The sequence below is a fragment of the Betta splendens genome, chromosome 15, assembly GCF_900634795.4.
Source record: "Betta splendens chromosome 15, fBetSpl5.4, whole genome shotgun sequence".
Lineage (NCBI taxonomy): Eukaryota > Metazoa > Chordata > Actinopteri > Anabantiformes > Osphronemidae > Betta > Betta splendens.
In genome coordinates this window covers 12,776,025-12,792,265 of record NC_040895.2, presented here as the reverse complement: position 1 = coordinate 12,792,265, position 16,241 = coordinate 12,776,025, and the positions used below count along the sequence as shown (strand labels likewise).

Below are 16,241 nucleotides of genomic sequence, written 5' to 3'. Positions count from 1 at the left end.
ATTACTGTCTGTTTAGATAATCTAGATGAATATGATCTACATACTGTAATTGTAATGCGTTGCGAATCACTCCAGTGCTTTAATAAACAGCTGAATAGATTTATTTAGTATACATCAAAGATTATGAAATATGAACAGAGGACCACAGGCTGCGAAATGAATCACACATTCCTTCCGTTGTTTATATAAACAGTGCATGTCACAAAAATATAAACAGAAAGAAGTATCACTGCTCTGTTTGCAAGATATTTAAGTAAAGTGACACAGAAAATCATTTACAGTCACAAACTGTACAACAGTTGGCAGAAGAGTGGCGCATGGCAGTCAAAGCAAGAGCATGGAGAACTTACTGTATGCACAGTTCTGAGTAGAAATCCAATTTGACGTAGTTAGCGTTGTGTATAGGCCAGATTACTGAAGATTACACGTTCATCATGATCGGACTACGAGAAACATTCATCGAAGGCGAGGGGGCTATTGGGAACACTTCATAACCAAAAGCATGATGAAGTGGGGGAGAGAGGTAGACAGAGAGGAGGATGAGGCCGGGGAGACGCCGTGTCGATAGATTGAGAGGATAGAGCGGTTTTGCAGAGAGAGGAAACATGCAGACGGGATTCTAGTTGTTTTTACTCATCAAGCTCTTCAGGCTTCTGTCTATGGCCTCGTCCAGCTCCTCCTCCAGCTCCTCCTTTTTGGACATGGCGAGTTTAGACTGATAATCGCGCACTATCTGGTCTATGTAAGGGGCACTTTGTGTTCCGTGCAGCATGAGGGTCCACTCGCGCAGGACCCCCCGGTGGGGCTCGGTGCCCTCGAAGCCCACCTCCAGGAGCCAGGTCCCGCGCGGGTCCTCGCCCCACGTGTGCGTGGTCATGAACGGCCACTTGTCGAAGCCCACCTTGGCGTCGTCGTCGCGCGGCCTCCGGCTCAGCAGGATGGACTTGGTGCCCATGGGGGAGGTCATGTTGACGTTGAGGTCGCCGCGGCGGCTGGCGTTGACGGTGACCACCGCCTGGACGTGCTCCAGGTAGCGGACGAAGTTGTCCTTCCCCTGGCAGGCCTCCGTGGTGATGGCCAGGACCAGTTTATTGCCTGACTGAATTTTACTGGCAAGACAGAAACACAACATGAAGGTTAGACAAGGGAATGTTTAATAATACTGAGAATCTATCAAATACAGTATCCAACATTGTCTTTGTGCACTACGTTAAATCTGAGGGCTTTGAAACATCTCATTTATGCTCTCTCTCTCTCTCTCTCTCTTTTTGTCCTAGCAGGTGTGTTCAGAACACTGTGTAAACCCGGCCTTTGTGCCAACATGCTGCTGTTCTCACCTCTCTGGGTGATGGAAGGAAGGCGTGAGAACACAGCAGGGCAGGTGTGGTTGAGCGAAGGCTGCGAGGAGACTTACAGTAATAACATTATTAGAGGCCGGGGCCGCGTCACGGGCGGTGCCGCGCGGGGAGAGGAGGCGACGGGGGGCGGGGGGTGTTTGTGAGGAGCAGCAGTCGGTTTGAAAAATGATTAATAAAGAGAGAGGTGAGTGCAGCCCTGGGGCTGATGAAGCCAATTACTATTCCCAGAAAAACAGTCAAAGTCACAGTGGGTCTCTCATGAGCTGCACCCAACGTGCACGTTGAGAAGTTTGACACAAGCACTTATTAAATAGTTTTACGACGTCACTAAACGGCACGATAATTGCACAACTTTGCAATTGACTTTTATTTTGCTCCTAATCCATTGCAATGGAATTTGCGCTTGACTATTATAATTAGCTCATTTGAAGTTATGATGAGGAGTAAAAGCAAATGGTTCCGTGCACGGCAGGTGCGACGTTCCCGTCGGTTACTGTGTGAGGGTAATTACTGCACGGTTGTAGAGCGGGAGGAGTCAGGATGAAACACACCCTGGAATCGGTGCTGAGCCGAGTGCTGGTGAGCTTTTCTCTGGCGAAACGCTATCATCAGAGGTGGGCTTGATGTAATTATATCCGTGCCACAATGGAGGCAGCAGACGCTGCTGATGCAAAACATCACGCGGCTTTAAAAATAGGGACGGCGTTTTCCCCCCTCGGAAACAATGGAGGCTCCTCCGCGCCCGCGGTGAGCGAGCGACTGGAGGCCACACAGGAACGCGTTCACAGCGTCATCTGTGGAGCGCTGATCGGTTCAGACTAAACACTGGAGGGGCCGATGGTGGGAAGCAAATATACTGTGCAGATGCCACCTTTTGTTCCCTCCACACCCACATACGTACAGCCACAACGGGAATCCCTGCAGCCGGTCTGTGGTTCCATTTCACGCCACGTCGGGCCATTTCTGACGTTCTAAATCGGAGCGAGAATGAGGACTCGCCACAGGAAAGCACCAGGCGTCACACGCAGGAGCCGAGAGCCTCAGGACGCGAGTGGTGGGTGGCTAACGGGGCCTTCGTCACATGAGCACAGACACGCGTGGAGACAGAAAAAGACTAGAAAGCGAAGGCAAGGATGTAGATGGAGGCGACACAAGGAGGAGGAGGAGGAGGAGGAGGAGGAGGAGGAGGAGGAGGAGGAGGAGGAGGAAGAGGAGGAGGAGGAGGAGGAGGAGGAAGAGGAAGAGGAGGAGGAAGAGGAAGAGGAAGAGGAGGAGGAAGATGGAGGAGGAAGAGGGAGGAGGAGGAGGAAGAGGAGGAGGAAGATGGAGGAGGAAGAGGGAGGAGGAGGAGGAAGAGGATGGAGGAGGAGGAAGAGGAGGATGGAGGAGGAGGAGGAAGAGGAGGATGGAGGAGGAAGAGAAGGATGGAGGAGGAGGAGGAAGAGGAGGATGGAGGAGGAGGAGAAGGATGGAGGAGGAGGAGGAGGAGGAGGAAGAGGATGGAGGAGGAGGAAGAGGAGGATGGAGGAGGAGGAGGAAGAGGAGGAGGAGGAGGATGGAGGAGGAAGAGGAGGATGGAGGAGGAGGAGGAAGAGGAGGATGGAGGAGGAGGAGAAGGATGGAGGAGGAGGAGGAAGAAGATGGAGGACACACTACTTAACATGGGAGGGCCGTGAGCATGAGATGATGAAAGATGAGAGGCGGATGAATGAAAACTGACAAATCTCCAGGAGCCTCAGAACAACTAATCTAAATATGACAAGGTCATAAAGTGGACGCTCCCTTGGCAGAGAGTGGATTGAATTAGGTCTTATTAGGATCGTCAGTAATTACATGAGTGTCTCTCGTCCGCGGCAGCGTTTTCCTGTGAGCGTCTTTCAAGGGGCGGTTCGATGCGGTGGAGCACGTTGAGTCAACGCGATATTGTGGTATGAACGGGACTCACTGGCTCTCCTGGACGGAGCCGGCTACGCAGTGGAAGCGTTCGGGCACCGTCCTCCACTCCCTGGCCATTTTCACCATGCTCCCCGCGTCCAGCACGCCGTAGCCGAACAGGTGGTTGAACTCCAGGCCCACGCCGTTGCGCCGCCACTGGTGGACCTCGTCGTGGAGCTGGTTCCTCTTGGAGGTCAGCACGGACAGGTGCTGCATGTCTCTCCAGGTCAGGTTGGGGCTGCGGTGGAACACAGAGAAAGACCAAGCCTTTGTGACTCCTGCTTTCGCATTAATGCCGTGTTTTTATTATCTGCATATCGCTGCCTCCGCTGTCAGGCAGATGGCCGCCTTTGTCCGCGTCTCCCTCCACTCCCCGGGCTGCGTGGTGACAGCTTTGCTCGGGCTGACTCACTGACTCCACATGGTTCAAGTGTGTTTGGGCAGTAAAAAGGCCGTGCACTCGTCCTAACAGCCTTGTGGGTTATTTGCCGCCGGACAGGGTGAGTATCCGCTCCTCCCAACAGCAACATCATTATCGTGTGTGCGAAGCAAACAGCGTTTCTTTGCTCAGCTCCACTAGCTGGTGTGAGGTGATGGCAGCTGGCTTTAATGTGAAAAATCAAGCATCTGTGAGAGAAGAGAGCTTCTCTGGCTTTTCAGAAGCAGTTGTATTGCATGTTAGACTAATTGTGCAGATTGAATTAGGATTTGTTCTCAATTGTTTTCTGATTAACCGTGTATTCGGTGCGGTTGTTATTTAAAAGCTCAGGGCCGTTTAAAGCCGAAGAAGCTGTGCTTTATCGAATCTGGTGATTTTCCAGCGGAGCGGCCGTCGGCGGAGAGGGGGATGAGGGAGCACATTGTTTCCTGGAGGCAGCCCATCCACGCTAAATCAATATTCACAGCTGTTGCAGGTGAGTAGGAGCGGAAGTGGAGCACATACTTGGCCTCGAGAGCCAACGCGAAAACACCAGCTGCCTCTGGAGCTGCTGCCGAGGTTCCAGAGTGACGCAGCGTGCAGTTTCCATACAGGTCAGTGGTGGCCTGCAATGGAGAACAAAGAGGGGAGTGTAATGATGAGGTGCCACAGGAGATTGTAATGGTAAAGCAAATCAGACCAGTACAGACTGGAATTAAATGAAGAAACTTAAATATATTAAATACGAGCTCGTTTTATAAACATGTCAGCAGTCAAGTCGTGTTTGTTTATTTACTGGGCACTTATTTATTTAATTTGGTGCTTAATTACAAATGATAACAGATTGACTGCAATTAGATAAATCCTGGGGAAGATCTCTGTCAACAGCCAAAGGTGATTTGCATAATCATAAACACAAACGCGGCCGCCACAGGAAATGAGGATGACGGAGCGTTCGTCATCCTGAAGCCGACTCTCAAGGTCAAGCCTCAGTCCTCTGTTAAAGGACGCGGGTTCCAGTTGGCCGTTATTCAAAGACGGTATGTGCTGAGTGGTCTGTTTGCGCCGGTGACTCATGCGCTCGGTTTTTTCGGGGGCTTCCAAACAATCTCTTCTCTGTCTTGTCTTGAAAGCACATCCGCTGTGACTTATGGCCGCACGGCGGTCCACGCGGGCCGGGGAGGCGGGTCCGGGGGGAGCCGTCTCCGCTGGAACCTTTATTTTTTCACACGCAACCAGCAATTACAGTGTAACAGCTTCTCAGCTTTCATCCAATCTCCTGAAAGCTCCATGAAACACCGAGGGCTGGGTTAAGTCAATAAAGCCATTTACACTTCATTCTATGAGGGAGGGGTCGCTTTAAAAGTCCTCACACGTCTGGAAAAGACAGCGTTTTAGACACAACAACCCTGATGTTTGGACTGAATGCGATTGGGCCACACTCACGACTCCGGCCTCCGGGTTCCGCTTGCGCCCGTTGCTGAACGTGGACGCCAGCGTGGAGGAGCAGCTCTCGTCGTACAGCGCCGTGCGCCCGTCGTTGATGGCCGAGTTGATGGAGATGGTCCACATGCTGGAGGCGTAGCCGTCGCAGTTGCAGTCGTCGTAGCTGCCGCCGTCCCCCGAGGCCCACACGTAGATGCTGCCTTTGCCCGCGCGGCCCTAGGACGACGCGGACACAGTCAGACGCCGTTCACCCGCAGGACAAAGGTTCGAGTGGGGGGGGGGAGGGGGGCGCCCGTGCCGTCACCGTGCCAATTTATGCGGCGCAGTCCAATCAACGCGCTTTCATTTTGCACAGTGTGACAGTCATTCGATTCCAAACCGCACAGATGCAACTCTTTTTTTTTTTTTTTTTTTAGGGGTTTTGGCACATCATGAGCGAGCCGTCGTTAGCGCGTGAGCTGCAGATTGCAGAGCGGCCGCTTGATTAGCTGCTTCTGCACCATCCGAGATTGCACTCGGCCACCTCGGCCGCCTGAGCCCGGCCCACACCTGCCGGCGCCCGCGGCACCGTGATTAATCAGCCGGGTAATTGGCAGCGGCACCGTTGGCGTGGCAACGGCGAGGCGGAGCGCGCCCGTGAATGTGTGTGTGTGTGTGTGTGTGTGTAACAGGACTGTCCTTTAACCAGAAGGGCCACATTTGAGCCCAGGCCTTTGAGCTCAAGTGTCCTTGAGCGGGGAATGAAACAGAATGCAGAATCAGCTGTTTCAGCCGCTTCATGCAGCGCTGCCGTCGTACCTTGTTGACGCCGTCAGCCATCGCCTGCAGCGTGAGCTCCCGGGGCCCGTCCACCGTCTTGCCGTCGTCCGTGGGTCCCCAGCTGGCGCTGTAGATGTCGATCACCTGAGGCATGTGGCTAATGGACGACGCCTCGATTATGTCGGTCATGAAGGGCTGATCCAGCATCCGAATACCTGAAAGGCAGCGTTGGTTCCACGTGCCACTCAGAGGGCGAATAATGCTGTTGTCTCTGAGCTGCAGTAAGTGGCTGCTAAACGTACGCTCCTGCGTCCATAATTACCTATAAGTTAATATTCACTGTTATTTCTCTCTCAGCCTGAACACACACCTGCCACTTTGGAGTTGTAGGCGACTCCCACGCCGCAGATGTTGTTGTTGGCTGCTGCAGACACCTCTCCAGCACATCGTGTGCCGTGGCTGATGACGCCACAAAGCAGAGGGGACACTTTAATTTACAAACCATATCCACACCGTAATAATTCTATGATTGAATGCAACACCAGCTTGTGTCGTGCGCGTGTCACAATAAAACGAGAAAGACAATATTTCACCTTTCCTGTCTGAAATTAGAGCGAGTGCTCGCTAAGCGTGTGACCCCGCCTCCATCCATCCCTCCTCCATCTGAGTCCAGCTGAATGTGTTTGCACATATCATTGTTTTGTGTGCACCATGTGATGCGTGTCTATTTCTCCGCTCCCCACAGGGACACTGCAGCGAGTCGACCCCTCTTCCCAGCATGCTTTGCTACACACAGCCGGCTATTTATAACAACCAGCTGATTAGCCGGCGAGTTGTGCCTGACAGTCAGCAACTGCTGCACTTACAAACCCAAATCCTCCCTCCTCACTCCCACACACACACATGAAGCAATAGTTGTGGATGCACAGTGTAGTACTAGTGCTATACCTCCTTTATATACCTCACCTCCTCCAAGTGGGTCAGTACAAATAGGCAGCATGTTTTCTTTGTTCTGTTGGACAACAGTGCTGTTTATACTGCGTCATTATGTCTTAATGGAACTACGTGGAGACACAAATCAATAGCGGAGAGCTTCCCGACCCCGGGAGCTGCACACGCGCACACTCACTACGTGTGTGTACACAAACGTGGAGCGGCTGGGTGAGCGTTACCTGTTGAACCAGTCGTCTGTGTAGCGTGGAAATGGGAACGGGTCATTGCTGCTGAAGTCATAGCTGGCATCGGCATTCTGGAGAGGACCAAATGGATGCATTAGCGAAAACAAAAGCGCCGACACCGGGGCGGGAAAGGAGCGGATGGACGCGGACGATCAGGGTGACCTGCTGACGACAGCCTGCTCTGCTGGAGCGACTCGGGCCCAGCGCACGGCTACGTGGAGTAGTCGAGGTCACGATTAGCATTTACACCAGACTGAACAGAGACTATTATCACCTTTTTAAATTCATTCATTCACATTTTCCTGCTTATGAAGTTTGTTCACTCTGCAAAAACGAGTATGGAAGCTATTACAAAAGGACTATTAGCTCAGGCCCAGCAAACGCATCCACTTGGAGGCATTTATGCAGATTCAGCAGCGACGTCTTGCTGGACGCAGACCTGCTGAAGTCTGCTCTCTTCCGCTCCCTCGTGTTTCCGTGACTTTGCGTCGCCAGCGACAGGTGATTTGTGCGGTCGTGAGTGCGGAGTGGCCGCGGCCCGCGTTCATTAGTCATAGGCCCGAACGCAGCAGATCAATCTTAGGGGTTGCTTCCACGCACCGGCCTCACAGCTCGGCTGGCTGGCATTTACATGAGATGATTCAGAGATGACAAAGAGAAAGCAAAACAGACAGTGCTCAGTGACCCGGCGCAGAAACACTGAGCTTATTGTGCAGCTAGCTTTAATGCTGGAGTGGCTGTGGAGAGAAACCTCTGCTATTGTGCCGTATTATCGCTGAGATGCGTCAGCGAAAAACCCGCGACTGCTGCCTGTTGGCGGCTCCTCTCCATCAGACAAACACGTTAAAGAAACAATAAATACTCAGGATTTCAGCGGTGAATTAGTTAATAACTCAAAGTGGCCTTAAACCCTGTTTTCATTCAGAACATTAATGATGAAGAACACGCTGTTCCAAAGGTGTGTTTTTTTACGTCAGGAACAGGAGTGTGTGTCTTTGTGTGCGTTTCCATCTCCCTTTTTCATTAAATGGAGTGAAAACCACCCCGGTAATAAATGACACGGGGGCTGCTCATGAATCACCTGCTGTGCTTCTCAAACTCATATTTCTGCGATCAATCAGACGCTGGTCTTCGTCTGGTGTCCTGTGAGCAAGCAGGGTCAGAATAATGGATGGAGCCCAGCCGCGGCCCCCTCACCTTTCCCTGGCAACTCCCGTCTGTGCACCGTTCCTCTGAGCTAATGGCACTTGAAAGTGCAATAACTCACAACTGTTGCTCTAAAAGCAGGCGTGCACTGTTTTTTTTTTTTCTGGACCTGATATACTGTGGCATCATTTAGAGGATAATGTAATTTAAGGGTAGCGGCATATGATGCCAATAAATAATTGTTTGACTATATAAATATACATATTCAGCCATAGAGCCTATTTACCACCAGAGGACCTCCTTCACCTCACGGCTAGTGTTTGAAATGCAGAGCGAACCCTGTGTTAGCGTTTTGTATGTGGCTTATTATTATGATAAAGCCCAGACAAAGGGTCCTGGTCTATCCCTCTCAGCGCTATTCATCATATTAGCATGGCTGATTTCAATAGCCCGTTGAGTGCTGATGGCCTAATCCATAATCTACAGTATTAGAGCCAGTGCTGAATTTCTATATAACGTGACCTTGCTTCAAAGTTCTTTACAAGATGCTTTAAAGCATTATGAAAAAACCTATAGCGCCCATTAAAAGCAACTTTAAAGCTATTAAAACAAGGACAAATGCCGTGTGCCCACACCCCGTCACAGCATGTGACGAACGCCAACAATACCATAAGAAAGTCTCCAATGTCTTTTCAGCGGTGCCACCTCTCCCTCATCTCCCCTGCTGGTGTGTGTGACAGAGCAACATATGAGATGAATTTCATGGTAATGTGACATCATAACAAGTTGTCATGGTAACGATCCGGGGCGTGCAGCCGAGTAACGCGGTGAAGGGACGCAAAACCCAATAACACACCTCCGCAATTCTCTTTGAGACGGAAAAGACAAAGGTCAGGCGCCGATCGATGCCGCCGTTACCCACAAATCCGAGTTCTCAGGGTCGTCAAACACGATAGCTGCATCGATGAAGGACCGGCAGGAAGGAAGACAAAGAGAGACCCTGCACACACACTCAAACTGAGTCACAAAAGTGATCTCTCTAACATTCAATGAGTTCTTCATGGAGCATATAATTTAATGGTTTAATAATAAGCGCAAGACAAATTACCACAAAACTAGAATATGTGTATCTGTGTATTTGTTAATGAAACACTCATTTTTCTAACTGTGGCATTTGCAGGTAAACGTACCATAAAGATAAACTGCTAAATTAGACACACAAATTAATTCAGCATCTTATGAACCGCTACAGCGCGATCATCAGCACCAAATGGGAAATCTTGAAAAAGAGGCTGATAATCCAACGCCCTCACTTAAGAGAACATTTGGTTCTCCACAGCAAACACGCTCCTCCCTTCGCTGCTACATCCCAAAATCATTTCATGATCATAAAATAATTTTCTCTAAACTGTTATCTCTTTTACGTAGGACGTCTTGGAGGTTCCATGACAACGGCAACAAAACCCCAGTGTCCCCATCTCTCGCACATGCACTCACACGCTTTAGATCTGAGCACAGCGTGATCCATCAATCCGGTGGAGCATGCTCCTGCATCACCCGGCGGAGGCTGACTGTTATTTTTGGGCCAAGGCTCGTCTCTGTTCACAGGCAAACGTGGCGGCGAGGAGACGATCCACACACACACGACGCACAAAGACACGACGGCGTCTGGGGCGACGGCACACGAGCGAGAAAACTGCAGGAACTGGAGCAAATTCTAAAGGGAATTCTTATTAACAAAGCGTGGAGATGATCATAAAAATGTGCTTCAGAAGCCAAGGAGGCGTCATGAACCGAGTTCTCTCTGAAAGGACGTTCTTTGATTCTGCAACACAAAAATGCAGTTGCATCACTGCAAACTTCCCGATCACATCGGGCGTTTTCTCCTCTACGGTTTCATCAGCGTCGTGGCGTCAGAGCGGCGCATTCTGCGCTGCCAGCGACCCTCGCATTATCTCTGCTTGTGACGGATCGGCCGGCCTCCGTGCAGCGCGCGCTAACATTAAGCAGCTTGGCCGGCCGTCTGGCGGCACACGCGTCCTCCAGGAACGCACGGGGACCGGGCCGCAGACCGGGCCGCAGACCGGGCCGCAGACCGGGCCGCAGACCGGGCCGCAGAGCGGGCGGCGCCGAGAGCACCTGTCGCCATCAGACGCAGCACCTGCAGTCCGACGGCGCTGCACAGAGGTGAAGGAAGGCATGAACCCGAATCACACTCAGGGTACTCACGTAATTGGACGACAGGTCCGGATGCAGATAGTCGATGCCTGAAATGTGATTTTGACAGCAATCAGTGCACGAGGAAGGTTCCTCCAGACAACAGCATGACCTCCAGGGTCTTAATAGAACAGTGGCATCAAACAGAGAATCATTTATGCATCATATTTTACCATATTTTCTTATATTAATATAAATGAATACATCTTATTCTGATGCTACACTGGTAATGTCTTCCTTGCTCTATGTTGTACTATAACATATGTTTATTTTCATATATTCGGATAGATGGTTTATTTACACAGATTCATTAAACATCACAATCTGATTGTTGTGCTCACCGTCGTCCATAATGGCGATGGTAACTCCTTTGCCCGTGTAGCCCAGCTGCCACGCCTCGGCCACATTAAGATCCAGCCCAGGGGTCCCATCTGCCTGGCCCGTGTTTATCTGATCACTCAGACAACATGGAAAGCATCCGTGACTCATGGCACCCAGGTGAGCCGCCATTAATAAGTCAGCAACAGCCAAGACCGCATCACAACACGGACGAGGCCCATCCGGGTGTGAGCGCGGAGGAGGAAGTAAATGTCAGCGGCACGGCGCATTCATCAGACATTAATCAGGTGAATGACGGCGAGCTCGCCGTGGCGTAAAAGTCACACTCGCCGATTAGGGTAAACAAGCGAGGGAGGCGGAAAGCAGCGGCGAGGTGGCACGAGCGGAGCCGGCCGTGCTAATTGAAAGATGAATGACTACGCGGATGCAGAAGGTGGTGGGGAACATGCCTGGCCTCTAATTACGGTGGGAGAATGTGGGCTGGTGCTAAAGGTCAGGCGTCACGCAGGCAGCTGCTCGGCTGATTACTCACCAGATACCATTGTTTGGTGAATAGCGGGTCACTCATGTTGACTTCGATGTCATTGATATTTCTGTAGCCGCGCTTCTGGCGACTGAAACCCTCCTGCTCAAAGACGTTCTTCACCTGAGGACGGGGAGCGGAAAAGGTCGGGGTCACGGTCTGCTTTAAGAACCCCGACACGAACAGAGAAAACGGAAGCAACGTTCATGGATTGGCGGCGGATGGAATCCAAGCTAGCGCCGCTGCTGTGCTCAGCAGATCGGCCGAAGCCCAGCTGTGCTGAGTGTGGGATGAAAGGCGCGCGTCATGTAAATCAGACGAGCGGCTCTTTCTGGGCTCATCGGCGGCGGTGCAGCTGCAGTACTCACCTGCCTCACAACACACCAGGCCGACAGAGCCCAGCGGCGAATGCGCCCAGAGACACACATTTGAGCTTTTAAATTATGGAAGGCGATGAAATGGATGAAACAGCTGCGTCTGACTGTACGTCGCCAATGATTAAAGCTGCCAGGGACTGGGAGATAAGAGAACAAATAAAAAATGGAGATGAGTGTCTGACATTTAGGCGCCTGATCGGAGCGGCGCTGTCATCGAAATCATAATTTGAAAATCACGCTCATATTTCACAGCCTCCATCTCTGTCAGCAGTTGTGATGACAACAGTAATCAGCCGCCGTCGCTTCAGCCATTTGAAAATGAATCCAATTTCCTGCGAGGGTTTGGGCGAATTTCACAGAATAACCACGTTGGAGACATGTAGGATTAAAGGAGGCAAAGGAAGGTCGAGTCACTGGGAACAGCTCAATTAAATGACGAAACTCAAACTGGGTTGGATTGTTGACTTTGATAAATCAATACCTTAAACGCCTTTTTGATAAAATCACTCATTTCATTTTAAGCTTCTACCTGAAATGATTGTTTTGCTCACAGCTTCAAAGCCACCGTTGCAAAATGGATTCTTGTGGCCCAAATGCTCCTCTTGTGCTTAACCAGGCATCGTCTGGTGTGTTTACCACCACAGATAAGAGAAGAGAACAGCACTTAAGACGGCCTTTCAGGGCCCCAGCCTATCCGTCCTCCACTTTCCTTTATGGCACCCTCCAAGCAATCGAGGAGCGAGCGCGCACTGTAAATCAGCACATCAGCAGGTCCCTTGTGTCCCGAACACAGTCCCATTTGCATATTTACCCTCTGTCCTGAGATTTCAAAGCGGTTTCAAATCGGCTTCGTGTCACGTTTGCCTTCAAATCGTGGAGGAATTGCCAGCGCTTCTACCTCACTCCTGCACCCCCCCCCCCCTGCTCTACATCCATCATCAATTTATTCCATCACTTAGTAGGAGAGCTGGTATTTCCCTCGAGACAGCATGTCATACTGCCCACTCACAACATCAAACAGGGCCCGTGCTCCACCATCACTGCCTGCTCACAGCTCACAACGCTCCAGTTCACTTCGAATCAAAGGCTGTGCTGCCTCTGTCGCCTCCTCGTCCTCGTTTCTTCCTCTGGCTTCCTCCAGTAAGTGTTCAGGTCAGAGGATGCCGCTCATTCACAGAGACCTTACATCTTCACCTTTCTGCATACTGTATGTTTACTCCTACTTTTCAGTGCCTTAAGTAGACAGGCGTTTACTCAATTATTTGTATGTAATCAATTTGGGAGGAAGGACTGTAATAGATGGATGAAGAGTGTGAGGACATACATGTGTTTGGATGAATAGACATTTCATCTGAAATCAATGTGGGACTTAAGATGTAAAGAAGACAAGACAAGCACGAACGGAGATTTACGCAGAGAACAGATACGAGAAAAAGATGGTGGGTGAGTCAAAAGTGGGTCAATGCGTTCCACTAGTGAGTCGCACAAAGAACCAAGAAATCCATTTCCTGCACTACAGACTCTCTTAAGCTAATTTAAAGGTTATTGGATGATTAAGTAACCTAAAATGCCAACATATTTTAATGATATTTGGGAGCTTGTACTCATGCAGAGCTGACCTCACCATAGTGAATGGCTGGAGTGTTGTGTGCGCGACCACGTGGTGCATCTGATAAAACGCAGCATCTGGAACGTGGACCTCGTGTCACTCACATTAGCTCGCTGGAGTGGGCTCCTATTTGTTTTCATTAGCACCTCTCACAGCAGCAATTAGAGGGGTTAGTTGATTGTCTGCTGCGGGACCTCCGCTCGCTCTGCCTCCGACTGTGGGCAGAGCCGCACACACGGATGCCCGGCGCCGGGCGCTTCGACTGCTGGCGCTGAACTTCATTTTTGATAATCGACTGTTCAAAACGCCAAACGTTTCAGGCATTTACGGTAGAATGGCGCCGGTGGCAAATGGGAAACGGAGAAGATGGAGTTGTTGATCCATGCAAGCCATGACATTACTGTGAGTTACAGTCATCATGTTACCACAGAACATGGTGCAGTAAATGGTCAAACTGAGTGGAGCAGCCTTGGACTTCAGCATCATCCTCATAAAGCGGTGCGTTCGATGCCTCTGATGGAGTCGCCCTGCTACTGTACATGCAGCTCTCCCAGAGTGAGCGCTTACCCTGGGGTCCTTCTGGAGCCGCCCCCTGCTGTGGACGCTGCGCTTGCTCCGCCTCTTTGAAGTGTCCTGGGGGTAGAAGTGGAAGAGCCCCTCTCCAAACGGCAGCTAGAAGAAGAGACCAGAGCAAAAGACGGAGGCCGGTCAGCGGGGGGAAAACACAGGCACGAGGAGGAGGGCAGCTATCAGATGTGGCTGAATGAAAACACAGTGGATCATAAATGGAGGGGAAGGACAGCAGGTAGGGACAAAAGCTCCCTTTTTTCCCCTGGGTTCCACTAAAGGTCTATTTTAAGACTCGTCGCTTGCTGGAATCAGCCACAGTAAATCTCAAGGGCATGAAAATGAGATGCATCATCCAGAGCTTTCCCTCTGGCGCCGTGCAGACATTAAAGACCCCCTCATGCCTTCGTAACCGCCAGGGTACAGGTCAACCCTCAAAATAAGTGCTTTCAAATGCGCCTGTCAGATCTAATGTGGAAATGAAATTCCTACGGCAGGATGGGGATTATTGCGATTCTCCGCTGCTCTTTAAATCTCCTGCTTATCCTTAAAAGCGGGTGCAAGCGGGTGTCTGCGATGCAGCGCTGCACTTGCACTGCTCTGGTAGCCATCAAGGTTATTTACTGAATGTACTGACTGGAGGTCTTTCCCTCCTTCTGTCACTTCGTGCTCACATTTGTATGCGCGTCCAGGCTAGTTAATTAAACAACAATAGAGATAATTCAGACACAGACATTGTTTAATGATGCGTATCCCATCAAGACAAATATAGCTGCCGATTACATAACCTGAGAGGCGATGGGGGGGGGGGGGGGGGGGGGGTGTAGTGCCTTAGTGCCTAAGAGGAAAGGAGCTGGCAATCACAGAGGCGGCGATGCTGAACGACCACCGCGCAGGCATCACATCATGATGAGTTACAGACTGAACCTGTATTTTTTTTTTTTTTCAAGAACAAAAGAGAGAATCCTCATTCGGAGCAGCGCCGACCCGCTCCCGTCCGCCGCTACGCCTCGCTGCCGAGAGGCCCCGGCCAATTTCACCGCACGTTTATTTCTGACGTGTGACAAGCTCGACGCGCGCGGGGGAATTATCGCCAGCGCGCTGCCGTGGACGCCTGCTCCATCCTCTGACGTGCGGCGGCGTGCGCGTCTGCGGGGAAGACTGTGCCTGTTAAAGCGCTGCATGTGCACGTACACAAAGTAAAAGGTGCGAAGTGCTGTAAAAATGTGACGTAATAAAGGTAACAATATAAGAAATGTTACACCAACTGAATTAGTCTAATAATGGAAAATTAAAAAAATGAAGCCTGTCACTTTTCCAGGATGACATCATGCCACAACTTCTTGCTGTGAGAGAACCCCCTGATGATGTAATAGGTTGTAGTTTTAAAAAAAACGGACCATCTTTCTCTAAAGGCTCCCTGTCCATTTTTCTTCGTTGCTCCCAAATTACATGTTTGTCAAATCAATGACAAACGCTGAGTTGCAGTTGCAGTTGATTAAGGGTAATTGTCAACCCGGTAGGCGCACATTTAAGTGCGTGTGACGTCATCGAATTAACAAAAAGTATAAGGAAGTCAAAACCTTGAGAAGCCCCTGGGCTGTTTTATATGTGTATTCTCTGTATGAGAGCTGGAAGAAGTGTCCAGGGAGAGGGAAGTCTGGGGCTCTCCCCTGATAAGCCGAGGCAAAAGGATGGATGTATATATGGTCTGAACATAGATGTTTATACCTTTTAGGTCCTAATTTTGAATTCACAGATAAATAGTAACGCTCTTAATAACGCTGGGTTTTGTCGAAATAGGCGCTAAATGTTCTAGTAGAGGCAAATCATGAGGACTGCACCGAGCATCCCTACCTTTCGGGCACTCTGGAACCCATGTTGTGCTGCAAGTTGGTGCGCCTCATCCTGTGCGTCCTCGTGCAACTGGACCAGAAGGTGGTCCGTGAAGACTCCCCCCGCAGCCCGCGTCGCCAGCACCAGCGCGTTCAGCACCACTATAAATCCCGCGGCTGTCCCACCGCGCATCGTGTCTGGCTCGTGTCAATCCTCCCGTCTGGCCGCCCGTCGGAGTGAGCTCGGTGTGCGGGATGCTCCTCGCTAGTGGTGGGAGGAAGAGGAGGAGGAAGCGGAGGAAGAGGAGGAGGGATGCGAAAAGAGGTCGAATCAAGGCTTTTGCGGACGCATCTCCTCGTCGGCGGGTGATGAGACCGCTGGAAGTTCGCCTGTGCGGCACCGCTTCTGCTAATGCGCGGCTCGACTGGAGGGCTCGAGTACCGTGGACCAAACCTGCATCCTCAGCTTTCTGTGTCTCCTCCTCCTCCCCTCATCTGTAATTCATTTACCTTCCTCGCTCGGGCGCTTTCTGC

The 16,241-nt window shown here is 50.9% G+C and overlaps 1 protein-coding gene across 1 annotated transcript; it reads right to left on the bottom strand.

Annotated features, from left to right (window-relative positions):
* Positions 1 to 78: 78 nt before the first annotated feature.
* pcsk2 (proprotein convertase subtilisin/kexin type 2) lies at positions 79 to 16,201 on the bottom strand. Its single transcript, XM_029175830.2, has 12 exons — positions 15,730 to 16,201; positions 13,873 to 13,977; positions 11,329 to 11,442; positions 10,799 to 10,907; positions 10,470 to 10,507; positions 7,089 to 7,165; positions 6,287 to 6,375; positions 5,956 to 6,131; positions 5,158 to 5,373; positions 4,237 to 4,337; positions 3,304 to 3,531; positions 79 to 1,109 (listed from the first exon to the last, which is right to left on the bottom strand). Exons 1-12 carry the CDS (start codon positions 15,898 to 15,900, stop codon positions 620 to 622), a joined length of 1,914 nt encoding a protein of 637 aa, XP_029031663.1. The 5' UTR covers positions 15,901 to 16,201; the 3' UTR covers positions 79 to 619.
* Between the last annotated feature and the right edge of the window lie 40 nt (positions 16,202 to 16,241).